Genomic DNA, 14,127 nt, shown 5'->3' with positions numbered 1-14,127 from the left:
CACCCAACCCCCACCACTACCTACCACCACCACTCACCATCTACCTGCCACCACCACCCACCTGCCACCACCACCCACCACCCGCCACCTACCTGCTACCACCGCCCACCACCCGCCACCACCACCCACCTGACATCCGCTACCCACCTGCCACCCTTCGCCACCACCAGCACCAACCTACCACCCACCCGCCACCATCTACCACTACCGTCCCCCGCCCGCCATCGCCACTACAATCTACCGCCCGCCACCACCACCCACTTGCCACCACTCACCACCACCCACCACCACTCACCACCACCACCACCATAACCCACTACCCACGTGCCACCGATCTGGCACTAGTACCCACCACCACCACCCACTTGCTACCACCCACTACCCGCCACCGTCACCCACTCACCCGCCACCACTCACCACCTACCTGTCACTCACTACCCATCTGCCACCACCACCTGCCACCCGCTACAACCACCACCCACTCGCCACCACCTGCCACCGTCACCCACCCACCCACCACCACCACCACCACCCCCCACCACCACTCGCCACCCACCTGCCGCCACCACCACCCACTCGTTACCACCCACCACCGTCACCCACGCACCCCCCATCACCACCATTCGCCACCACCCACCACCACTCGCCACCCACCTGCCGCCACCACCACCCACTCGCTACCACCCACCACCGTCACCCACGCACCCCCCATCACCACCATTCGCCACCACCCACCACCGTCACCCACCCACCCACCACCACCACCGCTCGCCACCCACCTACTGCCAACACCACCTACTCGCTACCGCCCACCACCGTCACCCACCCACCCACCCACCACTACCACCCGCCATCACCCACCATATACCCGTCACTGCACTATAACCACCACCACCACCACCCACTTGCTACCACCCACCGCCCGCCACCGTCACCCAACCACCGACCACCACCTGTTACCCACCACCCATTGTAAACAGACATCAATTCCGTTTTCAGTTTATATTTAAAAAAAATTAATAAACTGTAATAAAAATTTGTTTGATAATTTTTTTGGTTGAAAATGAGTTTAAAAATTTGACAAAAAACCTAAATCAAAAAAATGAGGAAACGTTTTCAGTTTTCAATTTTTTTGAATTAATTTTTTTATCAAATATAATTTATTTTCAAAACTTGTTTTCAAGTAATGTTTTTCTCAAATAAATTTATTTTCAATTAATTTTTTTTTCCAATTAACCTTTTCGATCAAATATTTTTTTTCCCAACTAATATTTTGAAATTATTTTTTTAATAATTTCCATTTCTTTTTCAAAGTTTTCCGAATTAGTTTTTTACCCAATTATTTTTGTCCAATTAATTTTTTCATTCAATTATTTTTTTAATTAATTTTTGGTCAATTATAATGTGTGTGATCCCATTGTCATAAATAATGAAAATAAATATAAAAAAGATTTGAAAAAAAATAAGCAACCAAATTGCTAACCAATTATAATTGATTGCTATAAAAATATAAAAATATAACCAACCTAATCGTAAACATTACCAAAAATATAAAATGCATTAACATGACCCAATAACGTACGCGTTACCCAAAAAAAAAAGTAATAATCAAACCGTAATTGGTAAGCATCCTGAAATCATAAGCAACTTAAAATCATAACGAAGTTAGTATTCGATAATTGTACAAAAACAGTAACATACATGGTCATACATAATTGCTAACCAATTATGTATGTAAATAAAAGTCTCCAATTAATTTCAACACAACATAGTGATGACATGCATCACATAACATGTCCACCTAACCAGCATTTTGCCAAATTGCAACCAACTCTGCCCTGATACGCGCCCGCAACTGCGCCATCTCAACGTCATCATCTCCAGGCATCATCGCATCGTCAAGGGCAGCCAAATCGTCGCGGTCACGCATGTCCGGATATCGATACTCGGTCGCATTGCTGACAGCAACAATAATCTTATCGTCCACACTATTTCTGCGTATGAAATTATGCAAAGCCATGGACGATGCAACCAATGGCACCTGCACTTTACGAAAATCAAATCGAGGCATGTCTTTTAGAAATCTCCACCTCATCTTCCATGCGCCAAATGTACGCTCAATCACGCTTCGCAAAGATGAGTGAGCACGGTTGAACAATTCATCACGGTTCCGTGGATTGTGCCTTTGAAATTCCGGTTGGTGGTATCTGTTGCCTTTGTATGGTGCCAGAAAGCCCTTCTTATTGCTGTATCCACTATCCACAAGATAATAGCGACCTGTGAAAGTGCACATGTAAATGACATAATTCTCGTCATCAATGTTCACATGAAAAGGCACTTCTTCCATACATTTTTATCATGGACATTGTAAACACTGCCATATATAAATTACCACGTGGTCAGTGGTTCATCAAATTTTGTTTTTCATTACAATGGTAACATAAATCAAATTTATAATGGGAATATAGTGATATAAAATAAATTGATACATTTTGACATTTATATTACTGAGGTTAATTATATTTGCATATAATGATGGATATTACCTTTATGTTGAGCTTGTTTGATACATATTTTCTTGTCTTGAAAAAAAAATTCCTGGTCATGCATTGAATTCTAAATATATCTTTACGTCGTTATTTACATACAGATGTTTACCAAAAAAGAATTATGCTACAACAATTGTATTGTGGATTCAGATGTACGTATCGTTAGTTGCAGTTGGAAAATTGTATTGTGGATCCTCCGTTATGTTGCTTAAAACTCGGCTGTCGTGCATGCTGCCCTCCCACCCGCACGACACAAACACGAAGCACATATTGAAATCACATACCGCCAAAATATTCTGGGTGTGACACCCCTTTCGGCTGAAATATGGGGCTGCTTCTGACTCATTTATGCATGCCAGTACATGTGTCCCATCCAATGCACTTAAGCAATCCTATATATATGAACCGAAAAAATTGCAATTACAAAAAAATAAATCGACCATGTTTTTTCAAATAATTTTGAATAACGTTACAAATCTTTTCCCACACCTTGAACGGCAAATATTGTCTTTGAGATTGCAAAATAGGATCCCTGTGCGTCTGGAAATTAGCAGGGGGCCTGCAGTGAACGACCGTGAATTTTTTCATTGCTTTCAAGACGGTATGAAAGTGCCGTGAAATAGTTTCACCGGAATGTTGGAACCGTTCTTGTAACTCCCGGTTTGGCAAGTTTTTTAGCACATGAATAAATATTACAACACTCTCCTCGACATGCAAGCCGTGCGGCCGCTCGGGTACACGCAACCCGAAGTCATTTACCAATGTCGTACATAACCGAAGGAACACCTGTTTGGGCATGCACAATTCGTACCGGAAGCGGCCACTGTGACCCTCGTATAATTCCATAATCCAGGCCCTCCCCGACAATATGGAAGTACGGCATGGAACTTTAAGGATGTACGCCTTGTAGTAATCAGTTGCAATTCTGTAGGCTTCAATGTAATTTAAATTCATCTGCTCATGCCACTGTCTTGCGAGAGCTGCGACCCCTTCTAACATTTCATCCCTCCGTGTGGGGTCGTCATCGTCGTTGTTCATACCTACAACATACAAGCATAAAACATTATCAACAACTGCCGAAATGAAGAAGTATCAAGCACATGTGTTTGACCATGAAAGTTTAAAAAAAAAAAAATTGTTGTACAGCAAAAGGAAGTAACTAGTGTATATTTATGTTCAAACCCCTACCATGCATGGCATAAAGAACAAGCTGAAAAAAATAATTATTTCAGTTAACTTTTCTAAAATTAAAAGCACATGCAATGCTTTGTAATTTAAAATTGAAAGGAACATGAGATTTTCATAATTCGCATCACGTCAGTGGTTCATCATTTGTAATAAAAATTATTATTTTTAAGTGTTGCAACACACATGTTCCAGCCTATACAAACAATTCGGGCAGCTTATATAAACAATTCGGGCAACACACATGTTCCACCCTATGTAAACAATTCGTGGAACACCAATGGCACATGGGCAATACATAAACAATTCAGAAAATTAAACACTTCCCTGCAGCCATTATACCATAACAAAACATAAAATATAAAATATAAAATAGATGGTCCAAGGTTTAATCCAACCCTGCAGCCATTATAGCATAACAAAACATAAAATACCACAAACATATCCCGACTGTCCAGTTAAGGTTCCGTAAGCCACAAGCACGACCCATGCCCAAACCATCTTCAAACCACAATTCAACTAAAATTAAACACAACAAAGGAAAAAAAAAAGTTCAGAATTCAACTGAAATTAAAATCAAAGTCCTTCATTCAGCAGATTTAAAATCGAACTCCTTCATCCCGTAGCAAACTCGCAAGAGTGACACCCCCACTCCTATCTTTGTCTTGTTTCTTCGCCCGTAGCCACCCGATTATGCCTCGGTCCGTGGGAATACTCATTACCATTTCCCAATTGTTCGGAACCTCCATAAGCATGACTCCAAAATGGAGAAGTTCATCTTCAGGCTCTAGTCCCTGTATTTCATATAGCCGTCCAACAGCCTGTCCCATAGTAATACTGTGGCCCCCGACGACGTGGTTGACAGTTAATTCCTTGCTCTGAGTCTTCACAGAATTTAGCAAGTCGTCCATGCTGCTTGCCAACGCTTCAGCTCCCGTAATGCGCTTGTTTTGCAATGCTTTCCCCGAGGAATGCTTCCGCTTACTTCCACTACCCGTGGCATTGATGTGCGCGGAGTTCATCATGGCTGCCATTTCTGATGCGCCTAAGTCATTGCTGTCACTTGAAAATTCTGGACTGTCCGACTCTCCGTCCAACTCCATTGGGTTACGAGTCTCGCCGGGTGTCCATGCATTTTTCCCCGTAGCCGCAGCGCCAGTGAAGACGCGCTCCATCAAGTCCAGATGGTCCAAGGTTTTGGTACTGAACTTGCAACATACATTGTCAATCTGTAAATCAACACAATGTAACTAGCATTAGCATACTGTCGTTGAGTAAAAAACAATGCAACATGGTGCATAAATCAGTAAAATTTGTTAATGCTACAACAATGGCTGACAGTAATGTAAAGTATGTTGCAATGAACATATTGACCAAAAAGAACAAGAATGTTGTAAAGTATGATGATTGCTACCAATCAAGGAAAAAGAAGCCTAATTTATTTTCAATAAAAGTGAAGAACAACATAACAATGTAGTGCTTCTCCCTAGAAGAAAAAACATCTATTCTATTTTACTATATGAAGGACTCAACTGAACAGCTTTTGAAGCTGTATAAGAAATTTTATGTTTGCCAATTGAATGAATAAACATGTGACAACCAATCCAATAAATAGTAGCTAATTAGTTCTCAAAACCAACCGATATTTCTCACTCGACAAACTGCCCCAAAATTCAAATATGCATGTACAACCTCCCCCCTTTGTTCAAAACAAGAGTAGGTAAATTAGGTCATACTGTTACAAAATTGTGTGCCAAAAATAAATGGTTTTTGTTATACAACAAGTCCTTATGTTTTGGGTCTTCAACCTACTTCATATGGAAAGTGAGCTAACACCAATTTATTGATGTTTTCCAAATATTTACAGACATAAAAATATAACAAAAAAAGAAATTGGTGCATGAGGAACAACATAAGGAGAATAGTGGCATCAAACCACACCAACAAACCTAGGCCAACTCTTTACAGAATAAAAATCTGAGACAAGAAATTTCAGTCCAGAACTCTTTGTCCAGAATTTATTTCAGATTTCAGAATTTATCAAGATCGTAGGCCAAGTAATATTTCAGAATTCATTTCAGTCCAAAATTTCAGATTTCATTTGATTTCAGAATTCTTTTTCAGAAACAAGAATTCATTTCAGTCCAACGATTTCATTCCAGAATTTCAGAATTCGTTTCAAATTCAGAATTTCAGATTTCATTTGATTTCCTAATTTCAGAATTTCATTAACATTAACAAACATAATTCTTATGACTTCAGAAATTTAGAAAAACAAGAATTTTGACTGCTGGAATGAAATATGCTTCAGAATATTTGTTAAATATGCTTCAGAATTCTTTTTCAGAAACAAGAATTTTCCACTGCCTTTAAATATGCTTCAGAAAAACGAGAAAAGGCTAATAGAAGGTAGGCATGTCAACATAAAACAAACAATTAACAGACAGAATTTATAACAGACATAATTCAGAATTTAAGAATTCTTTTCATTTCAGAAGGCTGATAGATGGTCCAAGGAATAAATTCCAGAATTTCAGAATTCATTTCAATTCAGAATTTCTTCATCTGATTTCAGAATTTCAGAATTTCTTTAACATTAACAAACATAATTTCATTTCAGAAATTCAGAATTCCAGAATTTTATGCTGAGGCAGATGGGTACATTACAAATAAAACCTGTTCACCATCCCAAAAATATTTCGTAATCCAAACCACAGCATGCCATGTTAGGTAAAGTTAGAAAATTGAACGTTTTAAACTACACTGGAAAGCATGATACACATACAAAAATTGAGATATTAGTTATGCAATAACGGACATAAAAAAGAAAATGTAAACCGTTACCTTTTCCATTTTAGCCCACCAATCAGCCGAAGCATTGAACAGCCCAGTTACTTGGTCAAAGCCAATTCCAGTTGGTCCTTTCCGGCAATCCATTAGCTTACACCACGCACGCCACTCGGTCTTCAACAGATTGTACTTGTTTTTAAGTTGTTTGAGGGAATGCAGCCGCCCAGTTGCTGCCTCAAATGTCTTAGAAAACGAACGGTACCCGTTTGGAGTGATTGACATGTGTGGCCGGTTTCCTGCTTCAATTTCCTTCACAACCAATTCCAACAAAATCCGTGTCGACTCCCCATCCCAAGTTGCTTTATGATAGGGTTGTTGGCGTTTCCCTTTGCCGGAAGGGGTACGAGGTGTAGATCGATGTGACGCCATGCGACTAACAATAGCGTGACATGGGAACCAACATAAAAATATGTATACACTAACAATTGTGCGTATTACCAATATGAGGAACACGTTTTTATGTCAGAAATGTGGTATTAGACAGAAAACATAGCCCAATAGATTCATTTAAAGACATTAGTACTTGAAACAAAAACAAACAGCAGCGGAATTAGATGTAAAATACATGTTTACGAACAAAACATACATTCATAATTTTTTTTCAGCCACAAACCATAATGCGCTTAACAAAATTAGGGTACGGTTGCTACCATGGTTACATATATCACATCCGAAATAGCAAAATAATGACGACGATGCAAAGGACACATGTCACTACTGTAAGCACACGCAAAGTTTGTTCAATGTCACGGAAACGACCCTCAAAACGAGCGACATTCTGTGTGTCATTCTCAGCTGCCCTTTGGCGCCCAAATTCGTCACACCACCCAATCCAACTGACACATGGCTGAGGTTAAAAAAAAACATTAGTGATGGTTTAAGAAGGAAATGTAAAAGGAAACGTGCTTGTGCTCACCACTCCACGAGGGCATTGGTAGTACGCACGACCAGGGTTTCTTGCAGAACGGGAAATCTTTACAACACAGTGCCCGTACCCACATGCACACATACGGGCTGGTTGTGCTGATGTGGCAGTTGACATAAATGAGGCCATGGTTTCTTTCGTGACTTTTTTCGGGACATGACAAGCACAACAAGAGTAGGTCAATGGGTGTGACACTTTTGTTAAGGACATAAATTTGTTATACGAAAATGGGTAACAAAATGGAACAACCCCCCTCCCCCCACATCGCATTTAAATCCCGGAATACCAATGGACACCCCTTTTTTTAACCAAATATGTATATATTAACAAATAAAAAAATCAACTTGAAAAGGATAATATACCAAACTCTCCAGGATATTACCAAAAGTGGTTGATCACTCAAACATCATGCAAGGCAATAAATCCATGTTATGCAGTCAAGGGAAGGCTAAAATGTAATGTGTTTGGCTAGTACATCTCAAATAAGTAAAATAGTGCTACAATTTCTCAGAAAATAAATGTGTTTGGCTACTACATCTAAAATTTTGAACTCACTGTCTCCTAATTTACCTTAATCAAAAGATTCATTAAAAAGTTATTAATATTAGGATTCCGACATCACAAAAAACATTTTAATCCTTACCATATATAAATAATGTATCCCTATTTTTCAGGAAATCCTGAAGACTACAAAAATTTTAAAATAAAGTTTGTGCATATGAGAGCACATGGATCTGATATCCATGGTTTCTGAATGACTAATTAGGTTGGTTGTCATGGTGTGATCCATCACACAAAATTAAACCATTCCAATCCCATTCCATAATCCTATACTGTGCACATGAGTCAATTCTTGCTTGAAGATCAAGTATTTAGAAACTATTAATCCATTGGAAGCAATGAAACTATGGTTGGTGATTTAAGAACTATCGGATTTATAATGTATTTACTTCATTACACGCTCTCATCATGAATCACAATGCTAAAAAACTTTAGGCCTCAAGGCCAAAGCCATTGAAGCAGTGGCTGTAGGCCCCAATTTGAAAGAGGCCCCATACTTTTTTTCTCAAACAGAAAAGAGTAAAGCCATGCAACCTTAACAGATGACCCAACACTTAACAAAGAGCAAATTAAAAAATAAATTTAAAAGTAATTGGTTTGTTCAATCATGAAAATAAACTATCGCATAGATATAAAAATAAAGTTTACAAGTGCAAGTGGTGAGACAAATTGAAAACAGAAAAGGAAAGTGGTGAGACAAATTTTTTTAGGGGAGACAAACAAAGAGCAAACGAAAAGGAAATTATTTGTAGAAGACAAATTGAAATTGGCAAGTGGTGAGACACAGACACACACAGACACAGACACAGACACACACAGACACAGACACAGACACAAACACACACACACACACATAGAGACACACAGAGAGACAGAGTTCATCCATATACAAAAAACAGAGCATACAAGTCATGGTTATCAGATCCACACCCCCCCAACCACCCAAAACCCGCTAATTTGTAAAGTGGTGTCGGTAGTTCAAAGGAAGCTCTAAAACCCCAAACATGGCAGTGTGCAGGGTAGTTCCTGAAAATATTGCCCAAATCTGAATTCCACCGACATATTGAAATATGGAAGTGGTCAGACAAAGCATGAGACACACACACACAGACACAGCGCAACAGAGAGAGAGAGAGAGACAGAGTTCATACATATATCACAAACAGACCATACGCATCATGGTTACATTCCGAAACAGAAACAAGAGATGCTAAAGAGAGAGAGAGAGAGAGAGAGAGAGAGAGAGAGAGAGCGAAGAAGAGCCTACCTGCGGCTGGGGGAATCGTCGGGGGATGGACTGCTTCTCCGTCGGCCTTCGCGGACTGTCGTCGTCGCTTCGTTTTTCTTTCTCTTCAGATCAGAGCTTCTACTATCTTCTGGCATTGAACGAAGAACCCTCTTCATGTTGATGTAGCTGAATAGCTGAAGGTAGTACACCCTCTCTGATAATAGCTCTGAAATGATTCCCATCAGTGTTTGACATAAAGGGAGGGTGAAAACGGAATAACGAAAATCAAGGAGGGGCAAAACGGTCTTTTTACATCGCATCTGCCACCCATCACGTGAAGATACTGTACATAGGTGTGTAGGGTGAAATTTATAGACTTTTTGGCTTTTTTAGTAACTTTTTGGCTTTTTGGCTAAAAATGTAAGTCGCCAAACGAGGCCTTAGTTTATTTCATTGTCATCCCGAGGTTGAAGTGCTTGGTACTTGTAATGTGAAAAGAAGAGGATGAGTTAGCAAACTCTTAATAAGCTTACAACTGGGTTGTTAGGGTACTGTAAATTACAGGGGTACTCTCAGTAAGCTTACCTATGTGAGTGTAGGAGGTGATGCTGTTTCCCATGAGTCCAAGGGCTTGACTATAGAGCGCTCATGGAACAGGATATAGACATAAGGCCAATCCACGTGTCGGTTTGTTTGAATACTTAAGGTAACATGTACTGTGCGTGAGACATGTTCGGTTAGTCGTATAAGATCACTAGTTCAAAGACAAGTCTACTATGCCATCTTGACTAATTTTGAGATGTCTTCACTAAGTAAATGATTCAAATCGTAAGATATCTTCACCTATTCATAAGACTGCCTAGTGAACTAAGAGTCTTCATCTGGTATTTTGAAAATGGTGGGGGAATGTTGAGGGATTTTCAAAATGGTTTTTAAAATTTATAGTTTAATTTTTGGGTGTTTTCAAAACCTTCCTTATTTTTCTTTAGAAAACATTAATTAAGCTTGGGGACTTTGTCCCACACTGGAAAGAGAGCAAAACATGGAGCACTTAATAAAGTGCTACATGGAATATTCTTTTGAATATGAAATTATGGGATGAAAGCTAGTGTGCATGCACCCACACCGCAAGGATGGTGCTTCGCACCATCCGCACACGCACACGCGCGTGTGGCGTGGGCTATGTAGCGTTTGATGGCGCACTTTGCACTTAGCAAGGCACCATGAGGGCGCTTTCATATTTGCATCGGACAGGTTGGAGCAATGACATGGATCCGACGTGGCATGGGTGACGTGGAATACAGTCAGCTCCACGTGGCAGTGACGTGTCATCCGTTGGCTATGAGTCAACCAACCGATCAAACGGTTGTGTGTCCGATTTGGAGTGGGTTGATCATAGCCGTTGATTGGAGATGCACGCGATCGTACGGATGAGATGGCACCTGATCATGATAATGTGTGATTAGTCAAGGCATCTATTCGGTGTCAGAATAATCTGCACCATAGATCGTCGATCCAACGGTCAAATCTGATCGGATGCAATCAAGGGACATGGCCATTCGATCAGATCCATTAAGGCCTATACATAGGCTACGAAATCAGCCATTTCATTCGATCCAAAATCCTGAAAAGCATTCTTGCAATTCTTTCTCTCTCCCTTTTGATTTTGAATTTTCGATCAAGAGTTTCTTAAGAAAATTTCTGTTTTTCTTATTGATACTCAAGTTCTGCAGATTTGATTATCAGTGTCTTGGTTTCTTGATTATATCAAGAGTGTTCTGATCTATTATCATCAGTGCAGACGCCGATAGACTAGATCTTTAGATCAGGCTTCATTGTATCTTGGAGGCAAATTTGTTGTAACCCCCTACACACCTTTTGGTGGGTACAAATATTGTCTTTAGGAAAGCGACTTAGTAACGCGACTTGAAGCACTAATTTTCTGTTCTATATAGACAAGGTCATTGCCAAATTTTGAAGACCCGAAGACCACCATTTGAAGAATTCAAGACCCTTTGTTCCAACAGCTTCAAGGGGGTGAAGTCAGACTGACAAAGAGAATATCTCCAGTAGAAATCTCCAAGAAATCAACATCACAAGAAGTGAAACCATAAACCCACCATTATTAGAAATTCAACACAAAATTCTTCATCAGCAATAATGCAAAGTTATCTCAAAATGTAACCACTGTTAATTCAACAGACCATTATCAAAAGAAGCTACAAAAATAAAGTACAAGGTTTTCTCTGTTCAACAAAACACAATACAATCACAAAAATCCTTCTTCTTCTTCTTATTTTTTTATTTTTTATTTTTCCCCCCTCAATTCAATAAAATATTTGGAATGATTTTTGTAATTTCACAGGAAAACTAAAAATCATCTCAACATTTTGAGATAGATAGATGAGAATTATTCACAAATTATAGAATTTAGCAACTTTGACCACAGTTTTTGATCTGATTCCCCAAAGAACTGAGACCCCAAAAAATCGACTCCAGTGGCCAAATTTCTTGGGAAACAAACAATTGAACACATTGCAAGGCAAGCTGTTCCAATTCCACTAAACAAAACAATCAAAACGCTAATTCTATACCAGAAACCCCAAATTTCCTCATATAGTGTTTGTGTGTGGGATTAGGAATGAGATAGAAGAATTACTTACATAGTCAAATCGAAACAACAGATCAAAGTGTAATGTTCGTGATCATCGGTCCTACATAGCCGAAATTAATGAAAATATTCGGCACTTGTCTACCGAAATAAGCTGAAAAATTCAGTTTTTAGCTATCAAAAAGAAGAAAAAAATTTGGAATTTCATTATCGAATTAATTTGTTATTTTCGTAGTTCAAGTATCGAAAAAATAATAATATTTCAGCACTTAATTTTCGAATATAATGAAGAAATTCAACACTAGATATCCGATTGAAAATCGTGAAAATAAAATTTAATACTACACGAAAAAACTAATCTTTTCATCACTGATTTTGTTGTCAGCAGACATATTTTTGTTTGAGTTTGAACTTCCATTGGTTTGCAATAGAGGAGTATAGAATGTGCAACAAGTGATAACAATGGAAAAATTAAAGTTAAATTTTTTTTTTACCTCAAAAGGTGTACATTGAGATTTTTTTGTTCTTAAAAGATGTGTACAGAGAATTTTTCTATATAATATTATGTGTATTGGTGAATGTCTATTATAGTCATTTTTATTTACGATATAATTATCATTAAACTAATATTTCATTAAATGTGTGCCTTGAGCTAATTAAGTGTGTGAAAATAAAATTTCTGACCAAAATAGGCAACCCAAAACAGATCTTCCCAACCAAAGCAACCAAAATGCCTTACATAATTTTCAAAATGTCACCACCTAAATTGTTTCACCAACCAACTAAAAGAAAAAATAATAATTTCAAAATAAACTAAGGACAAAATAAAAAAAGAAATGACAAGCCATAAAAAAAAAAAAACGCTTCTTCTATATATAGATATACAATTGGTGGTAGAAAAGGAATAAGAATTTGCATAGAGTAGGATTCAAACCTAGGCATCATCTCATTGTCTAGTCTAGTACAGGTGTTTCATCCATCAGGTCAATGTTTGATCTTTGAAATTAATTCTGAGGGCACATCAAAGTCATTATTAGTGAATATCTCTACTAAAATTATGGACACTTCTACATATTTGAGTTTACCAACACCTTTTATGGTAAAAAATCACCACTTTTGCGAAACTCTTCACTCCAGCCCTTTTGTCTATTTCGTCTGCACCTACCACTCTCTTTTCTTGAACCTTTCTATATTGCAATACTCACCATCGTGGCCACCTCTATTGAGTCCGGATCCTTTTCAGCGCTCCTCTCCAGTTCTTTCTTCGGTCAATGGATACGATTCCGTCACGTTATTCATAACAAAACTTATGATTTAGATTAACTAAAAAAAAAAAAGTTGATTGGTTGAATTTCATTCAACGCACACATCTGTCTCACGTCAACTCATATACACTCACTCACTCTCTCTCTCTCTCTTTTCTCTCTCTTCTCTCTCTCTCCCAATAAAAAATTAAAAAAACTATTTTAATCTTAATTTTATTTTCATAATATTTTATAAAATTAATATCATTAAAAATGCAGTTTTAAAATGACACTAATATTAAATATAAAAATTAATTTGATGAAAATATATCATTATTATTCTTTAAATATAAAAATTAATTTGATGAAATAAAGACACAAAAATCATATATTTATGAAATTCTCAAAAACAAATTTCATTTAAAAAAAAAATCATATGAAAATAAAAAAACATGTTGGATTTGATTTGAACCTATGCACAAATTAGAATTGTGTGTTTTTTTTTTAAATGCAAAGATTGGATTTGTGTGTTTTTTATTTCCTTAAAAAAAATTATTTTCATATATATTTTTTTGGAATGAAGATTGTTTTTGAGAATTTCAAAAATATATGATTTTTGTGTGTTTATTTCATCAAATTAATTTTTATATTTAAAAAATAATAATTTCAAAACATAACTAAACATAGTAATTATTTTTTATTTATTTTAATTATTTATTAAATATATTTAATATTAGTCTCATTTTAAAGATATATTTTAATGATATTAATTTTAAAAAATATTATGAAAATAAAATTAAAAAATTAAAATAGTTTTTTATTTTTTTAATAGAAGAGAGAGAGAGAAAGAGTGTGTGTGTATGCGCGTGTGTGTGTGTCTGTGTGAGTGTGAGAGTGAGAGTAAGACTGAAAGTGTGTGTGAGTTGACGTGAGACAGAACCATTCAACTTTTTTTTTTTAGTTAATCTGAGCCT

The 14,127-nt window shown here is 37.6% G+C and overlaps 1 protein-coding gene across 1 annotated transcript; it reads right to left on the bottom strand.

The window, feature by feature from the left end:
• Nucleotides 1–1,801: 1,801 nt before the first annotated feature.
• LOC145796318 (uncharacterized) lies at nt 1,802–6,953 on the bottom strand. Its single transcript, XM_082881405.1, has 5 exons — nt 6,579–6,953; nt 4,457–4,963; nt 4,169–4,253; nt 3,428–3,589; nt 1,802–2,277 (listed from the first exon to the last, which is right to left on the bottom strand). Exons 1-5 carry the CDS (start codon nt 6,951–6,953, stop codon nt 1,802–1,804), a joined length of 1,605 nt encoding a protein of 534 aa, XP_082737531.1.
• Nucleotides 6,954–14,127: the final 7,174 nt, after the last annotated feature.

This window comes from Camellia sinensis, chromosome 7 (genome assembly GCF_055761805.1).
Source record: "Camellia sinensis isolate YWXY chromosome 7, ASM5576180v1, whole genome shotgun sequence".
Lineage (NCBI taxonomy): Eukaryota > Viridiplantae > Streptophyta > Magnoliopsida > Ericales > Theaceae > Camellia > Camellia sinensis.
This window is presented reverse-complemented; position numbering and strand designations above follow the sequence as displayed.